We start from the raw sequence: 27,893 nt of genomic DNA on the forward strand, positions 1-27,893 counted from the left end.
CCCACTGCTACGTTTGATCATTAGATAGAATGTAAGAACTGTAGCTAAACAAATTTTCACACTGTTAAAAGTGTCCCCAGGATTACAGTAACTACAGTGAAGGGTGTGATTAACGAAGCACTCAAGTAGTTGGTGTTCATTTTTCTACCACTGATTAATACTATGCTTGAAAGCAGCTCTACTTTCGAGAACAGGTTCCTCCGATGGTTTTTCTGCCTTTTTCCGCCCTAAAAGGCCTCTACCAATTTAATTGACATTTGGATTTCCAAGAACAGTTTCTGCAGGAGTCCATTAATTTCCCCAGCCAATAACATGTGCATGGTTTGTTTATAAAGCTAGTTAGAGGGGGGGGAATATGACATTGGAGTAGAGGATCATGATATAGAGACCAGCAGGACTCATCTGACCTCTGACCCCATCAGACAAATATATATTAACTCCAAGTTCTATTAACATCAGATTTCATATTTCTTTCAGCATTGAACATTTAATTCAAGAGCAAACCAACAACATGATTTCATGATCTGGTTTACCCCATGTTGAAATCATGTTAGTCAAGTCAATTAAATATCCACCTTAATTCAATGTTGATTTGATGTTATGTCAAGGTTGTGACCTTACCAGAGCACCTCTTTGGGAGTGACCAGGTTCATGGAGCAGCTCTCCAGTCCATCAGGGAAGCGAATTACTTTGGAGTGGACCCAGGCGGGAAGGACCATGACAAATGACACCACCCACACAAACAGGTTGATCCAGATGGTCTTAGAGCGGGTTCGGAGGGTCATCAGACGGAACGGGTGCACCACCGCCAGGTACCTATGAGACAATTAATAGATCAATGTGAGGAACTGACCAATTAAACCGACTATATGCCACAAACATACATCCCCATTAAATAACCTAATTTATATCCTTGCAGATATAGACTTACAACAGAACAATCTATAGAAGGGTTGGTTGTTTAGTAACAAAACCGACAAGGTTGGTTTTGGAATGTTGACTACATGTAAACGATATTTTGTCTTCAATGTTTACAAAAAAACATAATACATTTGCACAACGATCACTTGTTGTCTCTCAAATGCATTGTTAAAGTTGTTGGTTGGTTAGCTAGCTAGCGAATTGGAGCCATATTAGGATTGACATGAAATCAATCAAACACCTCAAAACAAAACAGTGTCAAGAACGAGATGAAACTATAGTAGCTGAAATGAGACACTTTTATTTCCCGCATGGCAGTTTCGTGTCATTGTTACTAGCCATCCAGAATCACAACAATTTACAGACTTCTGCCCCATTGAAGCGTGCACATTGTTTTCGTGACATTGTCAGCTAACCCATCTATACAAAGTCAGGTAAGGTCACTTTGTTACTGTCTGTAATACAGTGCAGATGAGACTGTGTAGAGATTGTGGGCGAGACGATTGAGTTTTCATCATGTGCTGGCTTGGAACGAATGGAAAGGTAACTTTGATCATGAGCAGAACAGTTAGCTAGAGAGGATTGTCAGTGGGTTCCGCATCAAATCAAATTTATTTATAAAGCCCTTCTAACATCAACTGATATCTCAAAGTGCTGTTCAGAAACCCAGCCTAAAACCCCAAACAGCAAGCAATGCAGGTGTAGAAGCATCCAACTGGACACTGACATGGAGGCCGCTACGCTCATCAATTATACAACTGAGGTCAAGACACTATCTGCATATCACTAGAAACAGGGCATTCAGGGTAAAGAAAACCCATGAATTATTCAACTTCCACAAATCAGTTAATCTGTTAGTTGTTCCTAATCTGAGCCAGATATCATTTTTAAGAAGTTGAGGGAAATTGATTTTCCCTCCAAATTATGCTACCTCCTTTGAAAAATCGTGCATGTTTTTAGTGGGACTCTGGCATTTTGTATGCAATTTGTATACGAGTGAATTTAACTAAACCAGTGTAGAACATCTAGAAATGGCCCTGGATTGGATGGTAAATAAAGTATAGAAAGTGTAACAGCAATTTGGAAAACTAAAGGACATTATTGATTACGTACTTCAGTTTTCTATGGAAGTATAAATAGGAATGCAATCACATCATGGAACGTTTGTACCGCAACCCCTGTGAAAGGAAACGTTAGGAACAGTACTGTACTAAATGCAATACAGTGGAGTGTTAGCCTGGCTGATGGGTAAATCCATTTGAATGCAATCACTTTTTGACAGCATCCCTTTTGATTGGAACAAAACCTTCCATACATATTTGCCCATTGTTGAAGTGCTCAGAAAGTGACTTTTTGGACCTGAATGCAAAAACATTCAAGAGATAAAGGTGCTCAAAGATACCCTATTTTGCATACCCCACCATACCATGAGATATCCATGTCTTCATCTCTGGAAAAGATAAACAGTTGAGATTGATATCATTTAAAAGCTTACAAACAGGGTTGTCAAACTATTTTCTAATTTAAAAAATCAAAAAATACCCTGGGGTAGCCAAACCCCCCAAAAAGCCATATTACACGTGTTGTGATAATTTTGTTGTTTTCTCTAGGACCTGTTAGTTAATACGCCTTGCGACCGTGATATATAGGCCTAAGGCCAAGACAATAAGAAGACACAGTGGCACACCTTTGTTTCATCACAAAACAAGACAGCAACCTCTGTCCGGTGAAATCCGCAAACCATATTGCATGTAACAAACAGCTACATGACCTACAGAAACCCAGCCAGTTCAAGCAAGTTAATGTTTCCGACATTTTCGGACTACTAAACAACTATTGATTTAGAACCACAGAGAGTTACATGACCTACAGCAAGTCGCAAAGAAAACAGGAGCTGCCTCCACTCTTCCAGTACCATTTCAACATCATCAAATTACCTATGCTTAGTCTAATACTGTAACAACTAAAAGATACCAAAAACAATTTAGTCCAATCAACATAAGCTAAATATGATTTGGCTGTCCATGGTTCTGATTTCTGTGTGTGTGTGTGTGTGCGAGCGTACGTGCGTGCATTCATGTAGAAAAAACGCTGACTCACCCTACGCCAATGTCATCCTCCTCTCTTTCATGTTGACAAACGGTCTATGCAACCTGAGGACAACAACAGAACGAGATGCACATTTTTTCTGTCAATTGCATTTTGCGCTCGATGTGATGTGATTGGTGTGAAGCCAAATCCAAATTGGCTTCCCTTGACACTTTTTTTTGGTGCCCCACGACCATTCACTGTTGAGCTCACTCAGTTTAGCTCAATGCTGATTGGCTATAATTTTATACTTTTTTTTATCAAGGGAGGCCAAATGCTCACTGGCTTCCCTTGCATTCAATGCTACAGGGGGCAACAATGTCATACTCTTTTTGACCAGACAGCGTTAGATATATGGGCTACACATACATACAGAGGGACGCTGTTTCGCTGGCTCGGATGCTTTCTCTGGTGAGATACATTCAGCCTCTTGCGAATTGAAGGAACATTATGAAGCACAGAGAGAATAAAGATAAATTATTTTATATGTTTTTTTTCTTGGTCAATGTTTTGGGGAAGCCTGACTTCCCTTGGCTCCATGAATAACCACCACTGCAAAAAAATGTTTAGGAAGTTTCTACTTTCAAATGGTACCACAAAGATGGTTGGAAGTCCGCTCATCAGAGAAAGTTAACTTGAAATATCTCGTTTTAAATTATACTTTCAATCTTCCATAGGAAACCTATAGAAATCATATAGACATGACTATTTAGTTTTTTATCGCTTTGGTACTATGTGGTAAAATTTCACAACTCTTAGTATAAAAATCTAAACAGGTCATAAAAAGTGTTTTTTTTTTTACATTAAGAACGTTTTCAATTGATTAAGTACAACAATCAAAATAACACAGTAACTTTTTCACCAAACCTCATCAGTGTTTCATCTAGAAATACCTTTCCCAATGCAATGCTCATAATACTTTTCATATGATTCTCAAAAAGTTCTACAGCTGCACCATCGAGAGCATCCTGACCGGTTGCATCAACGTCTGGTATGGCAACTGCTCGGCATCTGAATGTAAGGCGCTACAGAGGGTAGTGCGTACGTGTCAGAGGAAGGCCCCAAAAATTGTCAAAGACTCCAGTCACCTCACCCAAGTCATAGACTGTTTTCTCTGCTACCACACGGCAAGTGGTACCGGAGCGCCAAGTCTTGGTCCAAAGGGCTTCTTAACATCTTCTACCCCCAAGCCATAAGACTGCTGAACAATTAAGCAAATGGCCACCCAGACTATTTTCATTGACACCCTCTATGCATAGTCACTTTACCCCTACCTACATGTACAAATTACCTCAACTAACCTGTACCTCCCGCACATTGACTCGGTGCCGGTACCCACCGTATACATATCCTCGTTATTGTTATTTTATTGTGCTACTTTTTATGTAATTTTTTACTTTAGTTTATTTAGTAAATATTTTCTTAACTCTATTTCTTGAATGGCATTGTTGGTTAACGGCTTGTAAGTAAGCATTTCACGGTAAGGTATTTATTTTTGGGGGGTTGAGCTTTATTATTTCAAATATACTGAACATAAATATAAACGCAATATGCAACAATTTCAAAGAATTTACTGAGTTATAGTTCATATAAGGAAATCAGTCAATTGAAATGAATCAGAATTAGTTTTTCTCCACAAAATGGCTTATTACAGACAGAAATACTCCTCATGACCGCACATTTTAAAGTGACCTTTTATTGTCCCCAGCACAAGGTGCATCTGTGCAATGATCATGCTGTTTGTTTAATCAGCTTCTTGATATGCCACACCTGTCAGGTGGATGGAATTCCTTGGCAATGGAGTAATGCTCACTAACAGGGATGTAAACAAATGTGTGCACAACCTTTTTGAGAAATATGCTTTTTGTGCGTATGAAAAATGTCTGGGATTTTTTATTTCAGCTAATGTAACATGGGACCAACACTTTACATGCTGCTTTTATATTTTTGTAGCTTCTATCAATGTAATTGTCTGCATCATTTCCAATCCCCAATAAATATTTGTATAAATATATATATTATTTTAAATATATATTGTATATTAGTTTACTCTATAGTTTACTCCTGTATTATTTTCCCATAACCCTACCACCCCTCCCTAATTGGAGTAAACTAATGGACTACAACACTTAGGTTTCTACTTCAAGCTCATACAGTACATACTATATACATTTTACAGACACAGTATATTTGACATCAGTTATCTTTTGTTTGTTTTTAGTTCCAACCTTCAGCTCCGCTTAACCCCTCCCGCCTATCTTCGAACACCATCCATTTTTTTTAACTGTGCTGTGATGTTTCACAAAAGTTCTGAACCTTACTATTCTGATAGTTTCTACAATGTACAGTTTATCGAACGAGTGCTACACGTTTCCCTTTTATTCTATTCACTTTGAATAGTGGGTACAGAATTCTGCAATTTCCTTCGTGAACTGATCATTCATTCCTATTTTTATGCCAGCGAGTCTTTTGCCCAGGTTTTTAAACAGAGGCCTTACCATGGCAGGGGCTGCCAGATTAGTTCAACCCAATCTGAAAAGATCAAAGGTCAATTCGATCATGAGAACATTTCGCCAAGAAAACCGGTAAATCTGCAGAATATGCATTATGCTTTACAATTAGATTTACAGTAAATGACATATTGTAAATTCACAAAACATGCTACAGTATTCTTACAGTGCGATCTATTGACAGTATACTCAGTTCTACCCTCAGAATTGACAGAAGGCCCAATGGTGATGGCCGTGGCCGTGTGCTGACCGACCAGGAGGAGTGGGCAGTGGTGGAAATAGTGAGGGCCAGGAATGACATACAGCTGTCCAAAATTAAGCAGGCCATTGAGGAGAACGATGACATCTTTGCCAATGTGGCATCCATCAGCCTACCAACAATCGCCTGCCTTTTGAAGAGGCACCAGGTATCTATGAAACACATTTACCTGGTGCCTTTCGAGAGAAACAATGACCGGGTGAAACAACTGCGGGCCGAGTATGTTCAGGTGCAGCACTATATACTATATTACTGTTACTATTTGATGCCCATGATACTTCACAATATCATATTGGAACTATACTGTAAAAAGAACTAACCAAAATATATTTTTAGAGGGTAATGGTGCTTGATGCTCCTGTGAATCATCACAAGAATATCTTTGTTGATGAAGTGGGCTTCAACCTGGCCAAAACTCGTCGCGGTGGGTGGAACCTCACCGGCCAACGGGCGACCGTACAAGTGCCTAGACAACGTGGGGGAAACATCTCCATGTGTGCAGCTATCTCTAACATGGTGTGGTAGGACGTAGGCCATTATTTGGATCCTACAACGCTGATCACCTCATTAGGTTTCTTAATGAAATTCAGCAGGCTTGTCAAGGTGACGGGTCACCTATGTCATTGTTTGGGACAATGTCAGGTTCCACCATGCAGAAGTGGTTCAGGCACAGTTTTGGGCCTATCCCAGATTCGTGACCCTATACCTGCCCCCATACTCTCTTTTCCTCAAACCTATTGAGGACATTTTTTCAGCATGGAGGAGGAAGGTATACGACCACCATCCCCATGATTGTGCCACCCTCCTTCTGGCCATAGTTAAGGCATGTGACAACGTCAATGCAGATCAATGTCAAGCTTGGATTTGCCATGCCAAAATGTTTTTTTCCCATGGTGCATGAACAATGAGAACATTCACTGTGATGTACAATGTTCCCTCTAAGCTGCACGCATGTGTGGGTGCACAGTAGCCCCAAGACTGCCATGCAGCTCCCTCTGGACTGCCAATCAGAGCGCAGAAGAAATATCAGCCCATGGAGAGAAGCACTAGATTGAACTTCACTCAACTTTCTAGAGTTTTCCCCTTTAGTTAACACTATCAACGTTTCCCTTTACTGTGGCAATAGTGATCGAATGAATGCAATATTAGCCAATTTCAATGCAACATACCGAATCAAAACAAACTATGCAAGAGATTATGTAGCAGGCAGAACGCATCGGCACAAGATTCTATTGTGCAAGACTTAGCCCCTACTCTACAGAGACCAGTGTTGCATAACCAATCAGAGCTGCAGTAGGCCTATATGCAAATAGACCATTGCCATATACTGTATGGATCTGTGCTATTTACTCTGAACTGGACTGTGTTTACAGCTGTGGTCGTGAGTAAATGCGCTTGTTTTGAGATCAAAGCAAGGGCTGCCCGTAGCCACCTGTGCACATTTTGTTCATATCCTTTCCTAGTTACTGAGTTACTAGCCCAGTTACAGATAATTTGTAGTCAGCAATAGGGGAGTGATTGCTTCCCACAAGAACACAACATGTGTAGGGAGAGGGTATAATAATTTGTCTGATTCTCTGTAATAATGCTATGGGAATAATAATGCATTTTATTTTGTAAAGTGGTTTCTTGCATCAAACAACACAACATTTCAACCACCTCCTTGTCTGAAGGAGAAGTGGGTAAACCGGTTAAAGTCTCATGGAATGTAGGCCTACATTGACACCACACATTGGCTGTTACTGTAGGCTGAATGATAGAACTGCTATTTCCATGTTAAAATGTTATGGGATGCATTTTCTCCATTGTTTTTGATGGTTGGCTACTATGGTAGGCCTACATTATGATCAAATAGCCACAGTAGCCTATTTGGCCACTGTTAAAACTAAAGCTTCTTCAGGCTAGGGTCTATTTTTCTCCACTTCCTGTCTGACTGACCTGCCCAAAGTAAATGAAGTTTGTAGAAATGTTAAAATAATGTATGAGACTATAACACAATTGATATGGTAGGAGAAAATCCAAAGAAAAACCACCCAGATTTGTTTTGGGGGGAGAGCCCATGCTCTTTCAATGGAAGCTATGGGTCCTATGCGATTCCAGCTCCCAGGTTGCAATTCCTGTGGGTTCCACTAGATGTCAACAGTCTTTGTTTGGATTCCTTTCTTTGCATGTTGAACGAGTGGATTAATCAAATCGATGGCGCCAACTAAACTGACTTTTTGGTATATAAAGAAGAATTTTATCTAACAAAACGACCATGCATGTTGTAGCTGTTACCCTTGGGATTGCAAATCAGAGGAAGATTTTCAAAAAGTAAGTGAATATTTAATAATTTTACGACGCATGTGCTGGTTGAAAAATATTTTGATGTGGGGCGCCGTCCTCAAACAATCTCATGGCATGCTTTCACTGTAAAGCCTATTTTAAATCGGACAATGAAGTTAGATTAACAAGAATTTAAGCTTTTAACCGATATAAGACACTTGTATATACCTAGATGTTTAATATCCATAATTTTTATGATTATTTATTTGAATTGCCCAACCCTCCAATTTCACCGGTAGTTGTCGACAGGTGTCCCACTGACGGGATGCCTAGACCTAAATCAAAGTGGGAACAGCCACAGTGTTCACAGTAAATGGACGCTGGAAGTTGCACAGAATTTTCACAACATTCTGTGTGACAATTGAATCTATTTTAGAATAATGCTGTAACATAACAAAATGTGGAAATAGTCAAGGGGTCTGAATACTTCCAGAATGCACTGAACATTTTACGGACACAATCTATTTTACAATAGTTATCTTTTGTTTTTTACTCATATCCTTCCGCTACCCTCAACCCCACCCATTTATTTCCAGTTTGATTTCTATTTGCCATGTATTTTTCAACTGTGCTGTTTCACAGAAGTTCGGAACCTATATACATTTTACGAACACAGTATATTTTACATTAGTCATCTTGTTGCTATTAGTCCCACCCTTCAGCTCCACTCAACCCCTCTCATCTATCACTTAACATTATCCATATTGGTTTTCTATTTGCCATCTATTTTCCAAATATGCTGTGATGTTTCACAAAAGTTCGGAACCTTCTGCTCTCATAGTTTCTACAGATTACAAATTAAAGATAACATTTTTGCTAAAAGTATTATTATATTACTGATGGATTGACTAGGACTTTTCAAATCACCCAGTAGGGCTACCTGCAGAGTAAGCTCAAGGTAAATTTCACAATTCTTCAGCCATTCCTGGACCTGCGACCATCCCAGTACCAAAACAAATGAAGTAAATATCTCTTCGCAGCAAAATATGCAGAGCTGGAATGGTTGTTTCCCACATATGCAGTTGAAGTCAGAAGTTTACATACATTTAGGTTCGTGTCATTAAATCTCGTTTTTCAACCACTCCACAAATTTCTTGTGAACAAACTATACTTTTGGCAAGTTGGTTAGGACATCTACTTTGTGCATGACACAAGTAATTTTTCCAACAATTGTTTACAGACAGATTATTTCACTTATTATTCACTGTATCACAATTCCAGTGGGTCAGAAGTTTAACTAAGTTGACTGTGCCTTTAAACAGCTTGGAAAATTCCAGAAAATGATGTCATGGCTTTAGAAGCTTCTGATAGGCTAATTGACATCATTTGAGTCAATTGGAGGTGTACCTGTGGATGTATTTCAAGGCCTACCTTCAAACTCAGTGCCTCTTTGCTTGACATCATGGGAAAATCAAAATCAATCAGCCAAGACCTCAGAAAAAAATGGTAGACCACAAGTCTGGTTCATCCTTGGGAGAAATTTCCAAACGCCTGAAGGTACCACGTTCATCTGTACATACAACAGTACGCAAGTATAAACACCATGGGACCACGCAGCCGTCATACCGCTCAGGAAGGAGACGCGTTCTGTCTCCTAGAGATGAACGTACTTTGGTGTGAAAAGTGCAAATCAGTCCCAGAACAACCGCAAAGGACCTTGTGAAGATGCTAGAGAAAACAGGTACAAAAGTATCTATCTCCACAGTAAAACGAGTCCTATATCGACATAACCTGAAAGGCCGCTCAGCAAGGAAGAAGCCACTGCTCCAAAACCGCCATAAAAAAGCCAGACTATGGTTTGCAACTACACATGGAGAAATGTCCTCTGGTCTGATGAAACAAAAATAGAACTGTTTGACCATAATGACCATCATTATGTTTGGAGGAAAAAGGGGGAGACTTGCAAGCCGAAGAACACCATCCCAACCGTGAAGCACGAAGTGGACTGGTGCACTTCACAAAATAGATGGCATCATGAGGAGGACAATTATGTGGATATATTGAAGAAACATCTCAAGACATCAGTCAGGAAGTTAAAGCTTGGTCGCAAATGGGTCTTCCAAATGGACAATGACCCCAAGCATACTTCCAAAGTTGTGGCAAAATGGCTTAAGGACAACAAAATCAAGGTATTGGAGTGGCCATCACAAAGCCCTGACCTCAATCCTATAGAAAACATGTAGGCAGAACTGAAAAAGCGTGTACGAGCAAGGAGTCCTACAAACCTGACTCAGTTACAGCAGCTCTGTCAGGAGGAATAGGCCAAAATTCACCCAACTTATTGTGGGAATCTTGTGGAAGGCTACCCAAAATGTTTGACCCAAGTTAAAAATGTAAAGGCAATGCTACCAAGTACTAATTGAGTGTATGTAAACTTCTTACCCACTGGGAATGTGACGAAAAAAATAAAAGCTGAAATAAATAATTCTCTCTACTATTATTCTGACATTTCACATTCTTAAAATAAAGTGGTGATCCTAGGTGTATGTAAACTTCTGACTTCAACTGTATGTACATAATGACAAAGCAAAAACAGATTTAAAAAAAAATCGAATTATTAAAAAAATACTTAACTATCACATTTACATAAGTATTCAGACTCTTTACTCAGTACTTTGTTGAAGCACCTTTGGCAGCATTTACAGCATCGAGTCGTCTTGGGTATGACGCTACCACCTTGGCACACCTGTATTTGTGGAGTTTCTCACATTCTTCTCTGCAGATCCTCTGAAGCTTTGTCAGGTTGATGGGGAGTGTTGCTGCACAGCTATTTTAAGATCTCTCCAGAGATATTAGATCAGGTTCAAGTCCAGACTCTGGCTGGGCCACTCAAGGACATTCAGAGAATTGTCCCAAAGCCACTCCTGCATTGTCTTGGCTGTGTGCTTAGGGTCATTGTCCTGTTGGAAGGTGAACCTTCACCCCAGTCTGAGGTAGGCAGCCGGCTCCCTGTACTAGTGATGGCTGTTTAACAATCTGATGGTCTTGAGATAGAAGCTGTTATTCAGTCTCTCTGTCCCAGCTTTGATGCACCGGTACTGACCTCGCCTTCTGGATGGAAGTGGGGTGAACAGGCAGTTGCTCGGGTGGTTATTGTCCTTGATTATCTTTTTTTCCTTCCTGTGACATCGAGTGTTGTAGGTGTCCTGGAGGGCAGGTAGTTTGCCCCCGGTGATGCGTTGTGCAGACCTCACTGCCCTCTGGAGAGCCCTGCGCTTTTGGATGGTGCAGTTGCCGTACCAGGCGGTGATACAGCCCGACAGGATGCTCTCGATTGTGCACCTGTAAAAAAATGTTCAGCCTCCTGAGGTTGAAGAGGAGCTGTTGCTCCTTCTTCGCCACACTGTCTGTGTGCGTGGACCATTTCAGTTTGTCTGTGGTATGTATACCATGGAACTTAAAAACTTTCCACCTTCTCCATTGCTGTCCCGTCGATGTGGATAGAGGGTGCTCCCTTTTCTGTTTCCTGAAATCCACAATCATCTTTTGTTTTGCTGACATTGAGTGAGAGGTTATTTTCCTGACACCACACTCCGAGGGACCTCACCTCCTCCCTGTAGGCTGTCTCATCGTTGTTGTTAATCAAGCCTACCACTGTTGTGTCGTCTGCAATCTTGATGACTGAGTTGGAGACGCGCATGTCACGCAGTCGTGGATGAAAAGGTAATACAGGAGGGGGCTGAGCACGCACCCTTGTGGGGCCCCAGTGTTGAGGATCAGCGGAGTGGAGATGTTGTTTTCTACCTTAACCACCTGGGGGCGGCCTGTCAGGAAATCCAGGACCCAGTTGCACAGGGCGGGGTCAAGACCCAGAGACTCAAGCTTGGAGGGCACTATGGTGTTGAATGCTGAGCTGTAGTCAATGAACAGCACTCTTAATTAGGTATTACTCTTGTCCAGATGGGATAGGGAAGTGTACAGTGTGATGGCGATTGCTTAGTCTCTCAAAGCACTTCACGATGACACCGCGTCAGTGGCATGGTATTGTCCTCAAAGCGCACAAAGAAGTTGTTTAATTTGTCTGGAAGCAAGAGGTCGATGTCCACGACGGGGCTGGTTTTCTTTTTATAATCCTTGATTGTCTGTAGACCCTACGACATACGTCTCATGTTTGAGCCGTTGAATTGCAACAGTCACAGTGGGTACAACATCTATACACTTCTTTATAAACTCGCTCACAAAGTCAGCGTATATGTCAATGTTGTTCTCGGAGGCTACCCGGAACATATTCCAGTTCCCGTGATCAAAGCAATCTTGAAGCGTGGAATCCGATTGGTCAGACCAGCGTTGGATAGACCTAACCACGGGCACTTCCTGTTTTCGTTTCTGCCTATAGCAGAGGAGCAAATCCTGTTGGCTGTACTGACTCCGACAGCATGTCCCAAGCTAGCCATGTTTCTGTGAAACAGTGTATGTTACAATCCCAGATATCTCATTGGAAAGCAACTCCTGCCCTGATTTCGTCAACTTTGTTAACTAGGGACTGGACATTAGTGAGTGATATACTCAGAAGCGGTGGGTGGTGTGCGCGCATCCGAAGCCTCACTAGAAGACCGCTCCGGCACCCTCTCCTCCGGCGGCGTTGTTTTGGGTCGGCCTCTGGAATCTGTTCAAATGCCCTGGGAGGTGCAGACAAAGGATCCGCTTTGGGAAAGTCGTATTCCTGGTCGTAGTGCTGGTTGTGCTGGTAAGTTGACGTCTCTCTGATATCCAATAGTTCTTCCCTGCTGTATGTAATAACACTTACGGTTTTCTGGGCTTACAATGTAAGAAATAATACATTTAAAAAAACAAAATACTGCACAGTTTTCTAAGGAAAGAAGCGAAGCTGCCATCTCTATCGGCGCCATCTTGCTCTAATGTCCATTGCTCGTGTTTCTTGGCCCAAGCAAGTCTCTTCTTCTTATTGGTGTCCTTTAGTAGTGGTTTCTTTGCAGCAATTTGACCATGAAGGCCTGATTCACATAGTCTCCTCTGAACAGTTGATGTTGAGATGTGTCTGTTACTTGAACTCTGTGAAGCATTTATTTGGGCTGCAATTTCTGAGGCTGGTAACTCTAATGATCTTGAAACATAAGCATTTCACCACACCTGCAATAACATCTGTAAATTTGTGTACACGACCAATAAACTTTGATTTGAACTGACTATACACCTTTTTCCACTACTGAGACACTTATCCTTATCCTTCAACCGCTTGGCAAAGTCAACTCCCCAATTATGATCAGAATCTAATGAAGTGTCTTATTACATACTCAGTGCATGGCATGTGTAACGCGGGTTGTATAAAGGGGACCAAGGCGCAGCATGTAGAGTGCTCATTTTTTCACTTTAATGAAGACACTTAAACAAAACAACAAAACGACAGCCAACAGTTCCGTCAGGTACACTTGACAAAACGGAAAATAACTACACACAAAAATCCAGGAAGAAAAATGAGGACCAGCTGCCTCCAATTGGAGATCAACCCAAAAACAACAACATAGAAATAGAAAACCTAGAACACAAATATAGAAAACATAGAAAAACACAAAACACCTCCAGCATAGGAGGCGGCTCCAGTTCGGGGCGTACTCCCCGCTTCACCCGCTGATCCTTCTGCTTTATTACCACCTGACCGTGGATCGTCGTCGAAGGAACCGGACTGTAGATCATTGCTGGAGGCTCCGGGCTGCGGGCCGCCGCAGGAGGCTCCGGGCTGCGGGCCGCCGCTGGAGGCTCCGGACTGGGGAGTGTCGCTGGAGGCTCCGGACTGGGGAGCGTCGCTGGAGGCTCCGGACTGGGGAGCGTCGCTGATGGCTCCGGACTGGGGAGCGTCGCTGATGGCTCCGGACTGGGGAGCGTCGCTGATGGCTCCGGACTGAAGAGCGTTGCTGGAGGCTCCGGACTGGGAGGCGTCATAATAGGTTCCGGACTAGTGACCATTGCTGCTGGCTCCATGCCATGGATCATCTCTACAGGTTCCGCGCCAAGGATCGTCACTGGAGGCTTCTTACCATGGATTATCTCTACAGGTGCCGGGCCATGGATTATTCCTACAGGCTTCGTGCCATGAATTATTCCTACAGGCTTCGTGCCATGGTTTATACCTAAAGGCTCCGGACCATTTATAATCCCTCCAGGCTTTTTGCCAAGGATTAATTCTTCAGGTTCCGGGCCATGGATTACCTCTTCAGGCTTCGTGCCATGGAATATCCCTACAGGCTCCGGGCCATGGATCATCACTAGAGGCTTAGTGCCATGGATCATCTCTACAGGCATCGGACCATCGATTATCACCGGAGGCTTTGTACGTGGAGCAGGAACCCGTCTCACCGGACTGGGGAGACGCACTGGGGACCGAGTGCTCAAAGCAGGCACCGGCCGTACTGGGTTATGGATGCGCACTGGAGGGAGAGTGCGAAGAACAGGCACAGGACGTACTGGATTCTGGAGGCGCGCTGGAGGGAGAGCGTGAGGAGCAGGCACAGGACGTACTGTGCTATGGAGGCGCACTGGAGAGAGAGTGCGAGAGGCAGGCACATGCTTACCACAAAAAGCACGGGGAGTTGACTTAGGCCTCACCCCTGGCCCAGCCAAACTAACCATGTTCCCCCCCAAAAAATGTTTTGGGGGCTGCCTCTACGGTATCTCTTGATTACCTGGCCCCAGGTCCAATTTCTCCTCTCCGTCCACTCACTATGAGACCAGGTGTCCATTTCAGCCCGGGCATGCCGCTTGATCCAATCATGGTGGGTAGTTCTGTAACGCGGGTCGCATAAAGGGGACCAAGGTGGAGTGTGTAGAGTGCTAATTTTTTTTACTTTAATGAAGACACTTAAACAAAACGACAGCCAACAGTTCCGTCAGGTACACTTGACAAAATGGAAAATAACTACCCACAAAAACACAGGAAAAACCCCTACTTAAATATGATCTCCAATCAGATGCAATGAAGACCAGCTGCCTCCAATTGGAGATCAACCCAAAAAACAACATAGAAATAGAAAACCTAGAACACAAACATAGAAATAGAAAACATAGAAACACACAAAACACCCCCTGTCATGCCCTGACCTACTCTACTATAGAAAATGACATCTTACTAGGGTCAGGACGTGCCAGCATGCAAGGACCTGTTCCAAATATGAAAATGTGAAGATTAGGGCTTAGGACAAAAATTGATTACTTAATTGTAATTTTGGTGTTTTTATGTGCCGGTCTCTCTATTGCCAACCAGCAATAGAGCACAAACAGACTGGCACTCAGGAAAACTGACTCCCATCTCATATTACTCACCTGTCCAGGCTGACAGCGGTCATGACGGCTGCACAGGCCACCTGATTGCAGTTGTCCAGGGAGGTGATGATGGTGCAGAGGGTGCTGCCAAACACCCAGTGCCCCCCCCGCGCCCACTGGTGGATCAGGAAGGGCATGACCGTCACGTGGACCACATCAGCCACGGCCAGGTTACAGATGTATACGTCTGGAACTGTCTTCTTAGTGGTCCTATAAAATAACACACATCTTAGCACTATCTGTACTCTGTTTAATACATTCAGAACTAACAATGGTGTACTGCATAACTACTGCATACTTATCACATCTAACAAGAAAGGAACACTCTGTGCTTGTTCAATTTTGTTCTGAAGGTTGTTCTGCCTCAAAGGGCAGAAAGAATGGTAGGTAGGTTGGTGATGGTGCATGGTGGTGGTGGAGGATGTCAATCACATTTCTTTCCTAAACATAGCTAATTGCATTAGTTTATGTTCTCTAGGCAGAGCTGCCCTTACGAAGTTGAAATAAAGGAACTCCAATCTGCTTAATGCATAGGGTCACATTTGTAGGGCTGTGTTTTGAGATGATTCCTTCACAACCTTTATTGTAGTGTGAAGTGGAGCAAACCCCAGTGGAGCAAGATTTTAAACAAGTTATCAAAAGAGCAATAATTGTGCCATCTGTCCTCTAGTGGCTCCTGACTATCACATTTGAACTTGTTTTATCATGTGGCCTGAGGTCCTCACTCTACCCTTTGGTTCCCGACCTGGGAATATCCCACAATGCACTGCATTTTGATTTTACTGAATGGTAAAATCAAAGGCCTTGCTTCAAAGACTCTCTGTATGGAAATGGAAAGGACTGGGACATCTACAATTACTGTACAAACAGCTCGGTAATGGGATCTTTAGGATTGCTTTCAAGTCCATTGTTCCACCTTAAGCAGTGTTTCCCAACTCCAGTCCTTGAGTACTCCCAACAGCACACATTTTTGTTGTAGAACTGGACAAACTCACCTGATTCAACTCATTGAGGGCTTGATGATTAGTTGACAAGTTGAATCAGGTGTGCTGGTCCGGGGCTACAACAGAAATGTGTACTGTTATGGGTTCTCGAGGATTCGAGTTGGGAAACACTGACCTTAAAGGACCTGCTGACACCAACATGGAGCAAATACAGTGAAAACACATCCAATTCTTGCTGCAGTGGTACACGTACAGTACGGTAGAGTGAAATCCCCTGGAGAATGCCTTTAAAGTATGATTGTTCCATATTATTACTGTCACTCTCCACCGAGTTTCTGTAGCTGTAGCAGGGATGGGCAGCTCCAGTCCCCAGTGGCCTGATTGGTGACACACTTTTGCCCCAGCTAACACACCTGACTCCAATAATCAACTAATCATGGTCTTCAGTTTACAACGCAATTATTCTGAACAAAACTATAAACACAACATGTAAAGTGTCGGTCCAATGTTTCATGAGCTGAAATAAAATATCCAAGAAATGTTCCATACACACAAAAAGCTTATTTCTCTCAGATTTTAGGGAGAAATTTGTTTAATTCCCTTTTAGTGAGCATTTCTACTTTGCAAAGATAATCCATCCACCTGACAGGTGTGGCATATCAAGAAGCTGATTAAACAGCATGATCATTGTCAAACATCACAATGCCACAGATGTCTCAAGTTTTGAGGGATTGGCAATTGACATGCTGACTGCAGGAAAGTCCACCAGAGCTGTTGCCAGAGAATTGAAAGTTAATTTCTCTACCATAATGCAACTTGGTCTCAGAGAATTTCCTATAATTCTGTACGGATTACCGAGACACTCCATTTAGTATGATATGTTACGTTTCGCATGGTATGTATTAAATGTGTGGATATCCGTCACCCATTTTGTATGATATGTTACGAATTACAATTTGGATTATATGTTACTTATTTGCAAAATGTACAATATGTAAAGAATTTGCTAAAAGTATATGTTACAAATTCTAGCTAGGTGGCTAGGTTGCTAACATTAGCTAGTTGGTTAAAGTTAGCTAGGCTAGGGGCTACAGTTAAGTTTCGGAGTTAGGTTTAAGGGTTAAGGTTAGGGGAAGGGTTAGTTAAAGGGTTAATGTTAGGGTTAGGGGAAGGGTTAGCTAACATGCTAAGTAGTTGCAACGTAGCTAAAAAGTCGTAAATAGCTAATTAGCAAAAGTTGTCCATATTGAGATTTGAACTCGCAACCTTTGGGTTGCTAGACGTTCGCATTATAACCATCTATCTTATGTAACCATACCAAACGTAACATATCATACTAATTTGAGTATCCCGGATTTAAATGTACTATGTTATGCCGAGTCCATGAGACCAGGCTGCATAACATCAACATCATTTTAGAGAATTTGGCAGTACATCCAACCGGCCTCACAACCACAGACTACATGTACTGTAACCACGCCAGCCCAGGACCTCCACATCTGGCTTTTCATCTGCGGGATCGTCTGAAACCAGCCACCCAGACAGCTTATGAAACTGTGGGTTTGCACAAATTATACATTTCTGAACAAACTGTCAGAAACCGTCTCAGTGAAGCTAATCTGCGTGCTCGTTGTCCTCACTAGGGTCTTGACCTGACTGCAGTTCGGCATGGTAACCGACTTCAGTGGGCAATGCTCACCTTCGATGGCCAATGGCTGAAGTGTGCTCTTCACTGATTAATCCCATTTTCAATTGTACCGGGCAGATGGCAGACAGCATGTATGGAGTCATGTGGGTGAGTGGTTTGCTGCCCCATGGTGGCAGTGGGTTTTATGGTATGGGCAGGCATAAGCTACGGACAATTAACACAATTTCATTTTATCGATGGCAATTTGAATGCACAGAGATACCGTGACGAGATCCTGAGGCCTATTGTCATTCATCTGCCGCCATCACCTCATTGATATCTCAGATGTATTCTAAGGTTATCCCCAATCCATCAGTGGGACCAAACGATCATTTGAGGGGCTTGTTTCACCAGTGGAGTCACTGGATCAGTGGCGGGACTGACTGTTAGTTTCATTGTAAGGGGTTTCAGTCCCCCTCAAAGTGAAAAATGTATCATCGGAAGCAGAGTCCACTCTGAACGTTGATGCTTTGTTTCGGCATTGGTGCTTGCGGAAGTATCTGAAGGACAAGATAAGTTAATCTTAGCTACAGTATTGCATGACTCCAAGGAGGAGGGAAGTTTCTCACTCACAGAGACTGCTGGCTCGAAATCATGAAAAGAATAGTCTATCAGGTTTGTTGATTGAATGTGACGGGATATCGTAATATCTGTTTGAGTCAGATTCTACACCTCGAGGTGTCAACCTCTTTTTCCCAAGGGGTCCTTTTGACAGATACCCCTTGTGGATGACTGTGTTGTAGCCAGCGTGAGGAGAAGACGGTGTGGTCAGTAGAGACGGCACGGTTACTTGTGACCACAATTGGTTGTTTTTACAATCCATCTGTGGGACTAAACGATCCATCAAGTCTTCTCCAAGTAGCAGGTGTTCAGTTTCGAGTCTAGTAACATACACAGGGTGAACAAGCAATGTGTTTTGGAAGTGTAGTTTCAGCATGAGCTGCATTGTGAGAGGCGAGGTAGTCTGAGTGAAACCTCGAAGTTTAGTTTCACATTGTTCTGTTTTTGACCAACGGTTAGCTGGGTTCACAGCCCTTTTGAGATCATTGAACATCGTCTGAGAGATGAGCGATATTGTCGAGCCCGAATCAATTAGCGTATCACGGGTTAAGCAGTCCTCCAGGAGTGTTTCCAGGTAGCGACTTTCAGAGTTGCGTTTTGTGGTCATATTCCCCACAAAGTGTAGTGTTTGTTCGCAACAACGTGATATGTCATTTGTGTTCATGGTGAAAACAGATCGACTTATTGGCGTTTGAGTGGAATTGGCTATTGTAATGTGGTTTACCTTGTGCATCGCAACATTTGTATCTGAGTCTATGGTCAAAGCATGTGGACTTGTTTCTTGATCGAGCGGGCCCTGGATAGGGTTTTGAGTGAGAGCAGGGATAGATTGCGCCTCAGATTGCAGCCCAAAAAAGTTCAAGTAACAGACACATCTCAACGTCAACTGTTCAGAGGACACCGCGTGAATCAGGCCTTCATGGTCAAATTGCTGCAAAGAAACCATACTAAAGGACACCAATAAGAAGAAGAGACTTGCTAGTGCCAAAAAACACGAGCAATGGACATTTCTGGTGGAAATCTAATTTGGTCTGATGAGTCCAAATTTGATATTTTTTTGTTTCCAACCATCGTGTCTTTGTGAGACGCAGAGTAGGTAAACGGATGATCTCCGCATTTGTGGTTCCTACTGTGAAGCATGGAGGAGGAGGTGTGATGGTGCTTTGTTGGTGACACTGTCTGTGATTTATTCAGAATTCAAGGCACACTTAACCAGCATGGCTACCACAGCATTCTGCAGCGATATACCAACCCACCTGGTTTGTGCTTAGTGGGACTATCATTTGTTTTTCAACAAAACAATGACCCAACACACCTCCAGGCTGTGTAAGGGCTATTTGACCAAGAAGGAGAGTGACCAAGAAGGAGAGTGCATCAGATGACCTGACCTCCACAATCACCCGAACTCAACCCAATATAGATGGTTTGGGATGAGTTGGACCACAGAATGAAGTAAAAGCAGCCAACAAGTGCTCAGTATATGTGGGAACACCTTCAAGACTGTTGAAAAAGCATTCCAGGTGAAGCTGGTTGAGAGAATGCCAAGAGTGTGCAAAGCTGTCATCAAGCTGGTGGCTACTTTGAAGAATCTCAAATATAAAACATATTTTAATTTGTTGAACACTTTTTTGGTTACTACATGATTCCATATGTGTTATTTAATAGTTTTGATGTCTTCACTATTATTCTTCAAATGTGGTAAATTCAATTGATTGAACATGATTAGTAGAAAATAGTAAAAATAAAGAAAAACCCTTGAATAGGTAGGTGTGTCAACTTTTGAATGGTACTGTATATTAATAATGGTTTATCAAGCCTACAAGACTCTATTATTATGGTGGGAGATTATAATACGGTTTAAAATGCCTCAGTGGACTGTAAAGGAAATCACACTACAAACGATCACCATTATGCACTTAAGGAAATCACAAATATCACAGATATATTCGAACTATTGGATTTATGGAGGCTTAAATATTCTGACCTAATGAGATATCAATGGCGGAGGCTCAAGCAAGTTGTCTTGACTACTTTCTTATGTCATCTTCGCTGGCACCAAAAGTTTAAAAAGTACAAATGGAATTTATATTTAAATGCATGGGATATTTCAATTTTGGAGAATCTCTTATGCAATGGGTGATAGTTATGTATAGTAACTGTAGCTCTCTTCACGACAACAGACACAGGTTGGTTCCTTGAAACGGGCGTTTGTCTTGCACGTCTTTTTCTCCGATGCATCCATGTCACGCCGTGAGAACTATATGTTTGAATGAACACAGTACCGTTGATAAATTATACACTACTGAAACACAGTACTGACCTTAAAAACAAAGGTGTCATTGTTTGCTTATTCATGATATGTATATATAATTTTCTTAGTATTTTACCCCCTTTTTCATGATATCCAATTGCAATCCAATTCCAATCTTGTCTCATCGCTGCAAGAGGGTAGGGTTGGAGGGTAATAAAGGAAATATATATTTTCAAGATATGCGTGTATAAGTCAGAAGTTTACATGCACTTAAGTTGGAGTCATTCAAATTTGTTTTTCAACCACTACACAAATTCCTTGTTAACAAACTATAGTTTTGACAAGTCGGTTAGGACATCTACTTTGGGCATGACAAGTAATTTTTCCAACAATTGTTTACAGACAGATTATTTCACTTATAATTCACTGTATCACAATTACAGTGGGTCAGAAGTTTACATACACTAAGTTGACTGTGCCTTTATACAGCTTGGAAAATTCCAGAAAGTGGTGTCATGGTTTAGACGCTTCTGATAGGCTAATTTACATCATTTGAGTAAATTGGAGGTGTACCTGTGGATGTATTTCAAGGCCTACCTTCAAACTCAGTGCCTCTTTGCTTGACATCACTGGAAAATCAAAAGAAATCAGCCAAGACCTCAGAAAAAAAATTGTAGACCTCCACAAGTCTGGTTCATCATTGGGAGCAATTTCCAAATGCCTGAAGGTACCACGTTCATCTGTACAAACAATAGTACGCAAGTATTAACACCATGGGACCACGCAGCCGTCATACCGCTCAGGCTGGAGACGCGTTCTGTCTCCTAGAGAAGCACGTACTTTGGTGTGAAAAGTGCAAATAAATCCCATAACAACAGCAACCGACCTTGTGAAGATGCTGGAGGAAACAGGAACAAAAGTATCTATCCACTGTAAAATGAGTCGTATATCGACATTACCTGAAAGGCCACTCAGCAAGGAAGAAGCCACTGCTCCAAAACCGCCATAAAAAAGCCAGACTACAGTTTGCAACTGCACATGGGGACAAAGATCGTACTTTTTGGAGAAATGTCCCCTGGTCTGATGAAACAAAAATAGAACTGTTTGGCCTTAATGATCATCATTATGTTTGGAGGAAAAAGGGGGATGCTTGCAAGCCAAAGAACACCATCCCAACCATGAAGCATGGGGGTGGCATCATCATGTTGTGGGGGTGCTTTGCTGCAGGAGGGACTGGTGCACTTCACAAAATAGATGGCAACATGAGGAAAGAAAAAGACATCAGTCAGGAAGTTAAAGCTTGGTCATAAAGGGGTCTTCCAAATGGACAATGACCCCAAGCCTACTTCCAAAGTTGTGGCAAAATGGCTTAAGGACAACAATGTCAAGGTATTGGAGTGGCCATCACAAAGCCCTGACCTAAATCCTATAGAAAATTTGTGGGCAGAACTGAAAAAGCTTGCGCGAGCAAGGAGGCCTACAAACCTGACTCATTTACACCAGCTCTGTCAGGAGGAATGGGCCAAAATTCACCCAACTTATTGTGGGAAGCTTGTGGAAGGCTACCCAGAATGTTTGACCCAAATTAAACAATTTAAAGGCAATGCTACCAAATACTAATTGTATGTATGTATGTAAACTTCTGACCCACTGGGAATGTGACAAAAGAAATAAAAGCTGGAATAAATCACTCTCTACTATTATTCTGACATTTCACATTCTTAAAATAAAGTGGTGATCCTAGCTGATCTAAGACAAGCAATTTTTACAAGGATTAAATGTCAGGAATTGTGAAAAACTGAGTTTAAATGTATTTGGCTAAGTTGTATGTAAACTTCAACTGTATATATATATATGTGTGTGTGTGTGTGTGTGTGTGTGTGTATTTGCAAAAGAATACAGTGCCTTGCGAAAGTATTCGGCCCCCTTGAACTTTTCGACCTTTTGCCACATTTCAGGCTTCAAACATAAAGATATAAAACTGTAATTTTTCGTGAAGAATCAACAAGTGGGACACAATCATGAAGTGGAACGAAATTTATTGGATATTTCAAACTTTTTTAACAAATGAAAAACAGAAAAATTGGGCGTGCAAAATTATTCAGCCCCCTTAAGTTAATACTTTGTAGCGCCACCTTTTGCTGTGATTACAGCTGTAAGTCGCTTGGGGTATGTCTCTATCAGTTTTGCACATCGAGAGACTGAAATTTTTGCCCATTCCTCCTTGCAAAACAGCTCGAGTGAGGTTGGATGGAAAGCGTTTGTGAACAGCAGTTTTCAATTCTTTCCACAGATTCTCGATTGGATTCAGGTCTGGACTTTGACTTGGCCATTCTAACACCTGGATATGTTTATTTGTGAACCATTCCATTGTAGATTTTGCTTTATGTTTTGGATCATTGTCTTGTTGGAAGACAAATCTCCGTCCCAGTCTCAGGTCTTTTGCAGACTCCATCAGGTTTTCTTCCAGAATGGTCCTGTATTTGGCTCCATCCATCTTCCCATCAATGTTAACCATCTTCTCTGCCCCTGCTGAAGAAAAGCAGGCCCAAACCATGATGCTGCCACCACCATGTTTGACAGTGGGGATGGTGTGTTCAGGGTGATGAGCTGTGTTGCTTTTACGCCAAACATAACGTTTTGCATTGTTGCCAAAAAGTTCGATTTTGGTTTCATCTGACCAGAGCACCTTCTTCCACATGTTTGTTGTGTCTCCCAGGTGGCTAGTGGCAAACTTTAAACGACACTTGGATATCTTTAAGAAATGGCTTTCTTCTTGCCACTCTTCCATAAAGGCCAGATTTGTGCAGTATACGACTGATTGTTGTCCTATGGACAGAGTCTCCCACCTCAGCTGTAGATCTCTGCAGTTCATCCAGAGTGATCATGGGCCTCTTGACTGCATCTCTGATCAGTCTTCTCCTTGTATGAGCTGAAAGGGAGGGACGGCCGGGTCTTCGTAGATTTGCAGTGGTCTGATACTCCTTCCATTTCAATATTATCGCTTGCACAGTGCTCCTTGGGATGTTTAAAGCTTGGGAAATCTTTTTGTATCCAAATCCGGCTTTAAACTTCTCCACAACAGTATCTCGGACCTGCCTGGTGTGTTCCTTGTTCTTCATGATGCTCTCTGCGCTTTAAACAGACCTCTGAGACTATCACAGAGCAGGTGCATTTATACGGAGACTTGATTACACACAGGTGGATTCTATTTATCATCATTAGTCATTTAGGTCAACATTGGATCATTCAGAGATCCTCACTGAACTTATGGAGAGAGTTTGCTGCACTGAAAGTAAAGGGGCTGAATAATTTTGCACGCCCAATTCTTCAGTTTTTCATTTGTTAAAAAAGTTTGAAATATCCAATAAATTTCGTTCCACTTCATAATTGTGTCCCACTTGTTGTTGATTCTTCACAAAAAATTACAGTTTTATATCTTTATGTTTGAAGCCTGAAATGTGGCAAAAGGTCGAAAAGTTCAAGGGGGCCGAATACTTTTGCAAGGCACTGTATATGGGGGATTGGAAGTGTTGCAGTCAATTACATTGATGGAAGCTACAATCTATCTGCAATATTACAGCTGATCTACCCCCTAAAATAATAAATAATTGTAAATAATATATATTTTTTAAATACTCCCCAACGGTCTCATGAGAGGCGAAGGTCTTGTCATGCATCCTCCGAAAAATGACCTGCCAAACTGCACTTCTTGAAAATGAAATAATCTGCAAAATATCGCAATTTTAAAACAAGCCATAGAAAGTTTGTTGCAATTTCAGTTTAATCCACCAGAAATGTCAAATATACTAATCGATCAAAAAACAGTCAGTCAATCGATCAATAATATAATAAAATCTTAGCAACAATGTTTCTTTAATTTTCAATCTGTAGAAACTATGAGAATAGAAAGGTTCAGAACTTTTGTGAAACATCACAGCACAGTTGAGAAATGTATGGCAAATAGAAATAAAAGCTGGATGGTCTTCAGAGATTGATGGGAGGAGTTGAGGTTAGCTGAAGGATAGGACTAAAAACAAACAAAAGGTAACTATTGTAAAATATACTGTGTCCGTAAAATGTACATAGTATGTTTAAGCTGGAAGTAGAAGCCTAAGTGTTGTCTATTAGTTTACTCCAATTAGGGAAGGAGTGGTAGGGTTAGGAGAAAATAATAAAGGCAAATATATTTAAAAATATATATATTTTATATACACACTACAGTTCAAAAGTTTGGGGTCACGTAGAAATGTCCTTGTTTTCCATAAAAACATACATGAAATGAGTTGCAAAATGAATAGGAAATATAGTCAAGACGTTGACAAGGTTTTAAATAATGATTTTTAATTGAAATAATAACTGTGTCCTTCAAACTTTGCTTTCGTCAAAGAATCCTCCATTTGCAGCAATTACAGCCTTGCAGACCTTTGGCATTCTAGTTGTCAGTTTGTTGAGGTAATCTGAAGAGGTTTCAGCCTATGCTTCCTGAAGCATCTCCCTTAAATTGGATTGGCTTGATGGGCACTTCTTACGTACCATACTGTCAAGCTACTGCCACAACAGCTCGGTAGGGGCGGCAGGTTGCGTTGTGGTTAGAGCGTTGGACCAGTAACCAAAAGGTTGCTGGATTGAATCTCTGAGCTGACAGGGTAAAAATATGTTATTCTACCCCTGAACAAGGCAGTTAACTTACTGTTCCCCAGTAGGCCGTCATTGTAAATAACAATTTGTTCTTAACTGACTTGCCTAGTAAAATTTCTTTTTAAAATAGGGTTAAGATCCAGTGACTGTGCTGGCCACTCCATTATAGACAGAATACCAGCTGACTGCTTCTTCCCTTAATAGTTATTGCATAGTTTGGAGCTGTGCTTTGGGTCATTGTCCTGTTGTATGAGGAAATTGACTCCAATTAAGCGCTGTGCACAGGGCATAGCTTTAAAAAATAATAATAATAATTCTAAACATACAGTAGATATACTTGTAGTGAAGCCGCTCAAAAATTACACCACACCAGTCATCAAACAGACTCCCATTCAGAGCGACACACAGAAGTATCCAGGCAGAGTTCCTCTGTCCAGTGTCTGTGTTCTTTTGCCCATCTTAATCTTTTCTTTTTTGGACAGTTTGAGATGTGGCTTTTTCTTTGCAACACTGCCTAGAAGGCCAGCATCCCGGAATCGCCTCTTCACTGTTGACGTTGAGACTGGTGTTTTGTGGGTTCTATTTAATGAAGCTGCCAGTAGAGGACTTGTGAGGCATCTGTTTCTCAAACTAGACACTCTAATGTACTTGTCCTCTTGCTCAGTTGTGCACCGGGGCCTCCCACTCCTCTTTTCTATTCTGGTTAGAGACAGTTTGCACTGTTCTGTAAAGGGAGTAGTACACAGCGTTGTATGAGATCTTCAGTTTCTTACCAATTTCTCGCATGGAATAGCCGTCATTTCTCAGAACAAGATTAGACTGACGAGTTTCAGAAGAAAGTTCTTTATTTCTGGCCATTTTGAGCCTGTAATTGAACCCACAAATGCTGATGCTCCAAATACTCAACTAGTCTAAAGAAGGCCAGTTTTATTGCTTCTTTAATCAGTACAACAGTTTTCATCTGTGCTAACATAATTGCAAAAGGGCTTTCTAATGATCAATTAGCCTTTTAAAATGATAAACTTGGATTAGCTAACACAACTTTGCCATTGGAACACAGGAGTGATGGTTGCTGATATTGGGCCTCTGTACGCCTATGTAGACATTCCATAAAAAAAAATCTGCCGTTTCCAGCTACAGTAGTCATTTACAACATTACCAATGTCTACACTGTATTTCTGATCAATTTTATGTTATTTTAATGGACAAACATTTTTGATTTCCTTTCAAAAACAAGGACATTTCTAAGTGATCCCAAACTTTTCAACGGTAGTGTACATGTCTACAAAAAATATATATGTTGATTGTAAATGACGCAGACAATTACGTTGATGGAAGCCACAATCCATCAGCTATATTAAAGCTGATCTACCCCCTAAAAAATATACTATTAAAATAAATAATCTATGCGAAGGAGATGTCGCGCTGCATGAGGCAAAAATGGTGGTCACACCAGGTTCTGACTGGTTTTCTGATCCATGCCCCTATCTTTTTAAAACGTTTAAAAGGATCCGCACCTTTTTTTCAATTTTCCCCTGAAGTGACATACCCAAATCTAACTGCCTGTAGCTCAGGACCTGAAGCAAGGATATACATATTATTGATACCATTTGAAAGGAAAAACTTTGAAGTTTGTGGACATGTGAAATGAATGTAGGAGAATATAACATATTAGATCTGGTAAAAGATAATACGAAGAAAAAAAACATGGTTTATTAATATCTTTTCAAGTTCATAACTGTGCACTCTCAAACAATAGCATGGTATTCTTTCACTGTAATAGCTACTGTAAATTGGACAGTGCAATTAGATTAACAAGAATTTAAGCTTTCTGCCAATATCAGATATGTCTATGTCCTGGGAAATGTTCTTGTTACTTACAACCTCATGCTAATCACATTAGCCTATGTTAGCGCAACCGTCCCGTGGGGGACCCACCAATCCTGTTGAGGTTTTAATGTTTCTGTGGAATTTTAGATGCAATTTCAACATATACATAGTTCTGATGATCATCTTGAAATTAGATTGATGTATGAACCCATTAGTCAGGTTAAGTCCATTTAAATTGAAGTTTTACCTTAATTGCAATGTTTACAACGCTGGTTGAAATGAGATGATGGTTGCTAACTTTTTTCAAATCGAATGTATTTTCCACTTTAATTCCACGTCACAACATGTTGAGAAATGATGTTGAAACAACTTCGATTCAACTGGAATGCTGTGATACATACCTTAGGATAGTCACCAAGACCAGAATGTTTCCAACAAGCCCCGTTGAACAGAGGAATCCAATGAGAGAAGGTAAAATAGTGGTCTCTGTTAGATGGACGAAATTATAGTAAGCATGATAAGGGTCATTGTACTGATTGTCCCAAGATTCATTGAGAAGTATTTGAGTTGTCCGATTCCAGAATGCACGTCCGTCCAT

The 27,893-nt window shown here is 41.4% G+C and overlaps 1 protein-coding gene across 1 annotated transcript in view; it reads right to left on the bottom strand.

Annotated features, from left to right (window-relative positions):
• The window catches only part of LOC106604995 (melanin-concentrating hormone receptor 2), a 29,375-nt gene extending 1,482 nt beyond the window's left edge, over positions 1–27,893 (bottom strand). The window contains exons 1-3 of the mRNA XM_045717726.1: positions 27,697–27,893; positions 15,382–15,591; positions 622–816 (exon numbers count right to left, since the gene is read on the bottom strand). Of these exons, the coding sequence (XP_045573682.1) occupies positions 622–816; positions 15,382–15,591; positions 27,697–27,893 (602 nt within the window). The remainder of the gene's footprint in view (positions 1–621; positions 817–15,381; positions 15,592–27,696) is intronic.

This window comes from Salmo salar, chromosome ssa05 (genome assembly GCF_905237065.1).
Source record: "Salmo salar chromosome ssa05, Ssal_v3.1, whole genome shotgun sequence".
Taxonomy (NCBI): domain Eukaryota; kingdom Metazoa; phylum Chordata; class Actinopteri; order Salmoniformes; family Salmonidae; genus Salmo; species Salmo salar.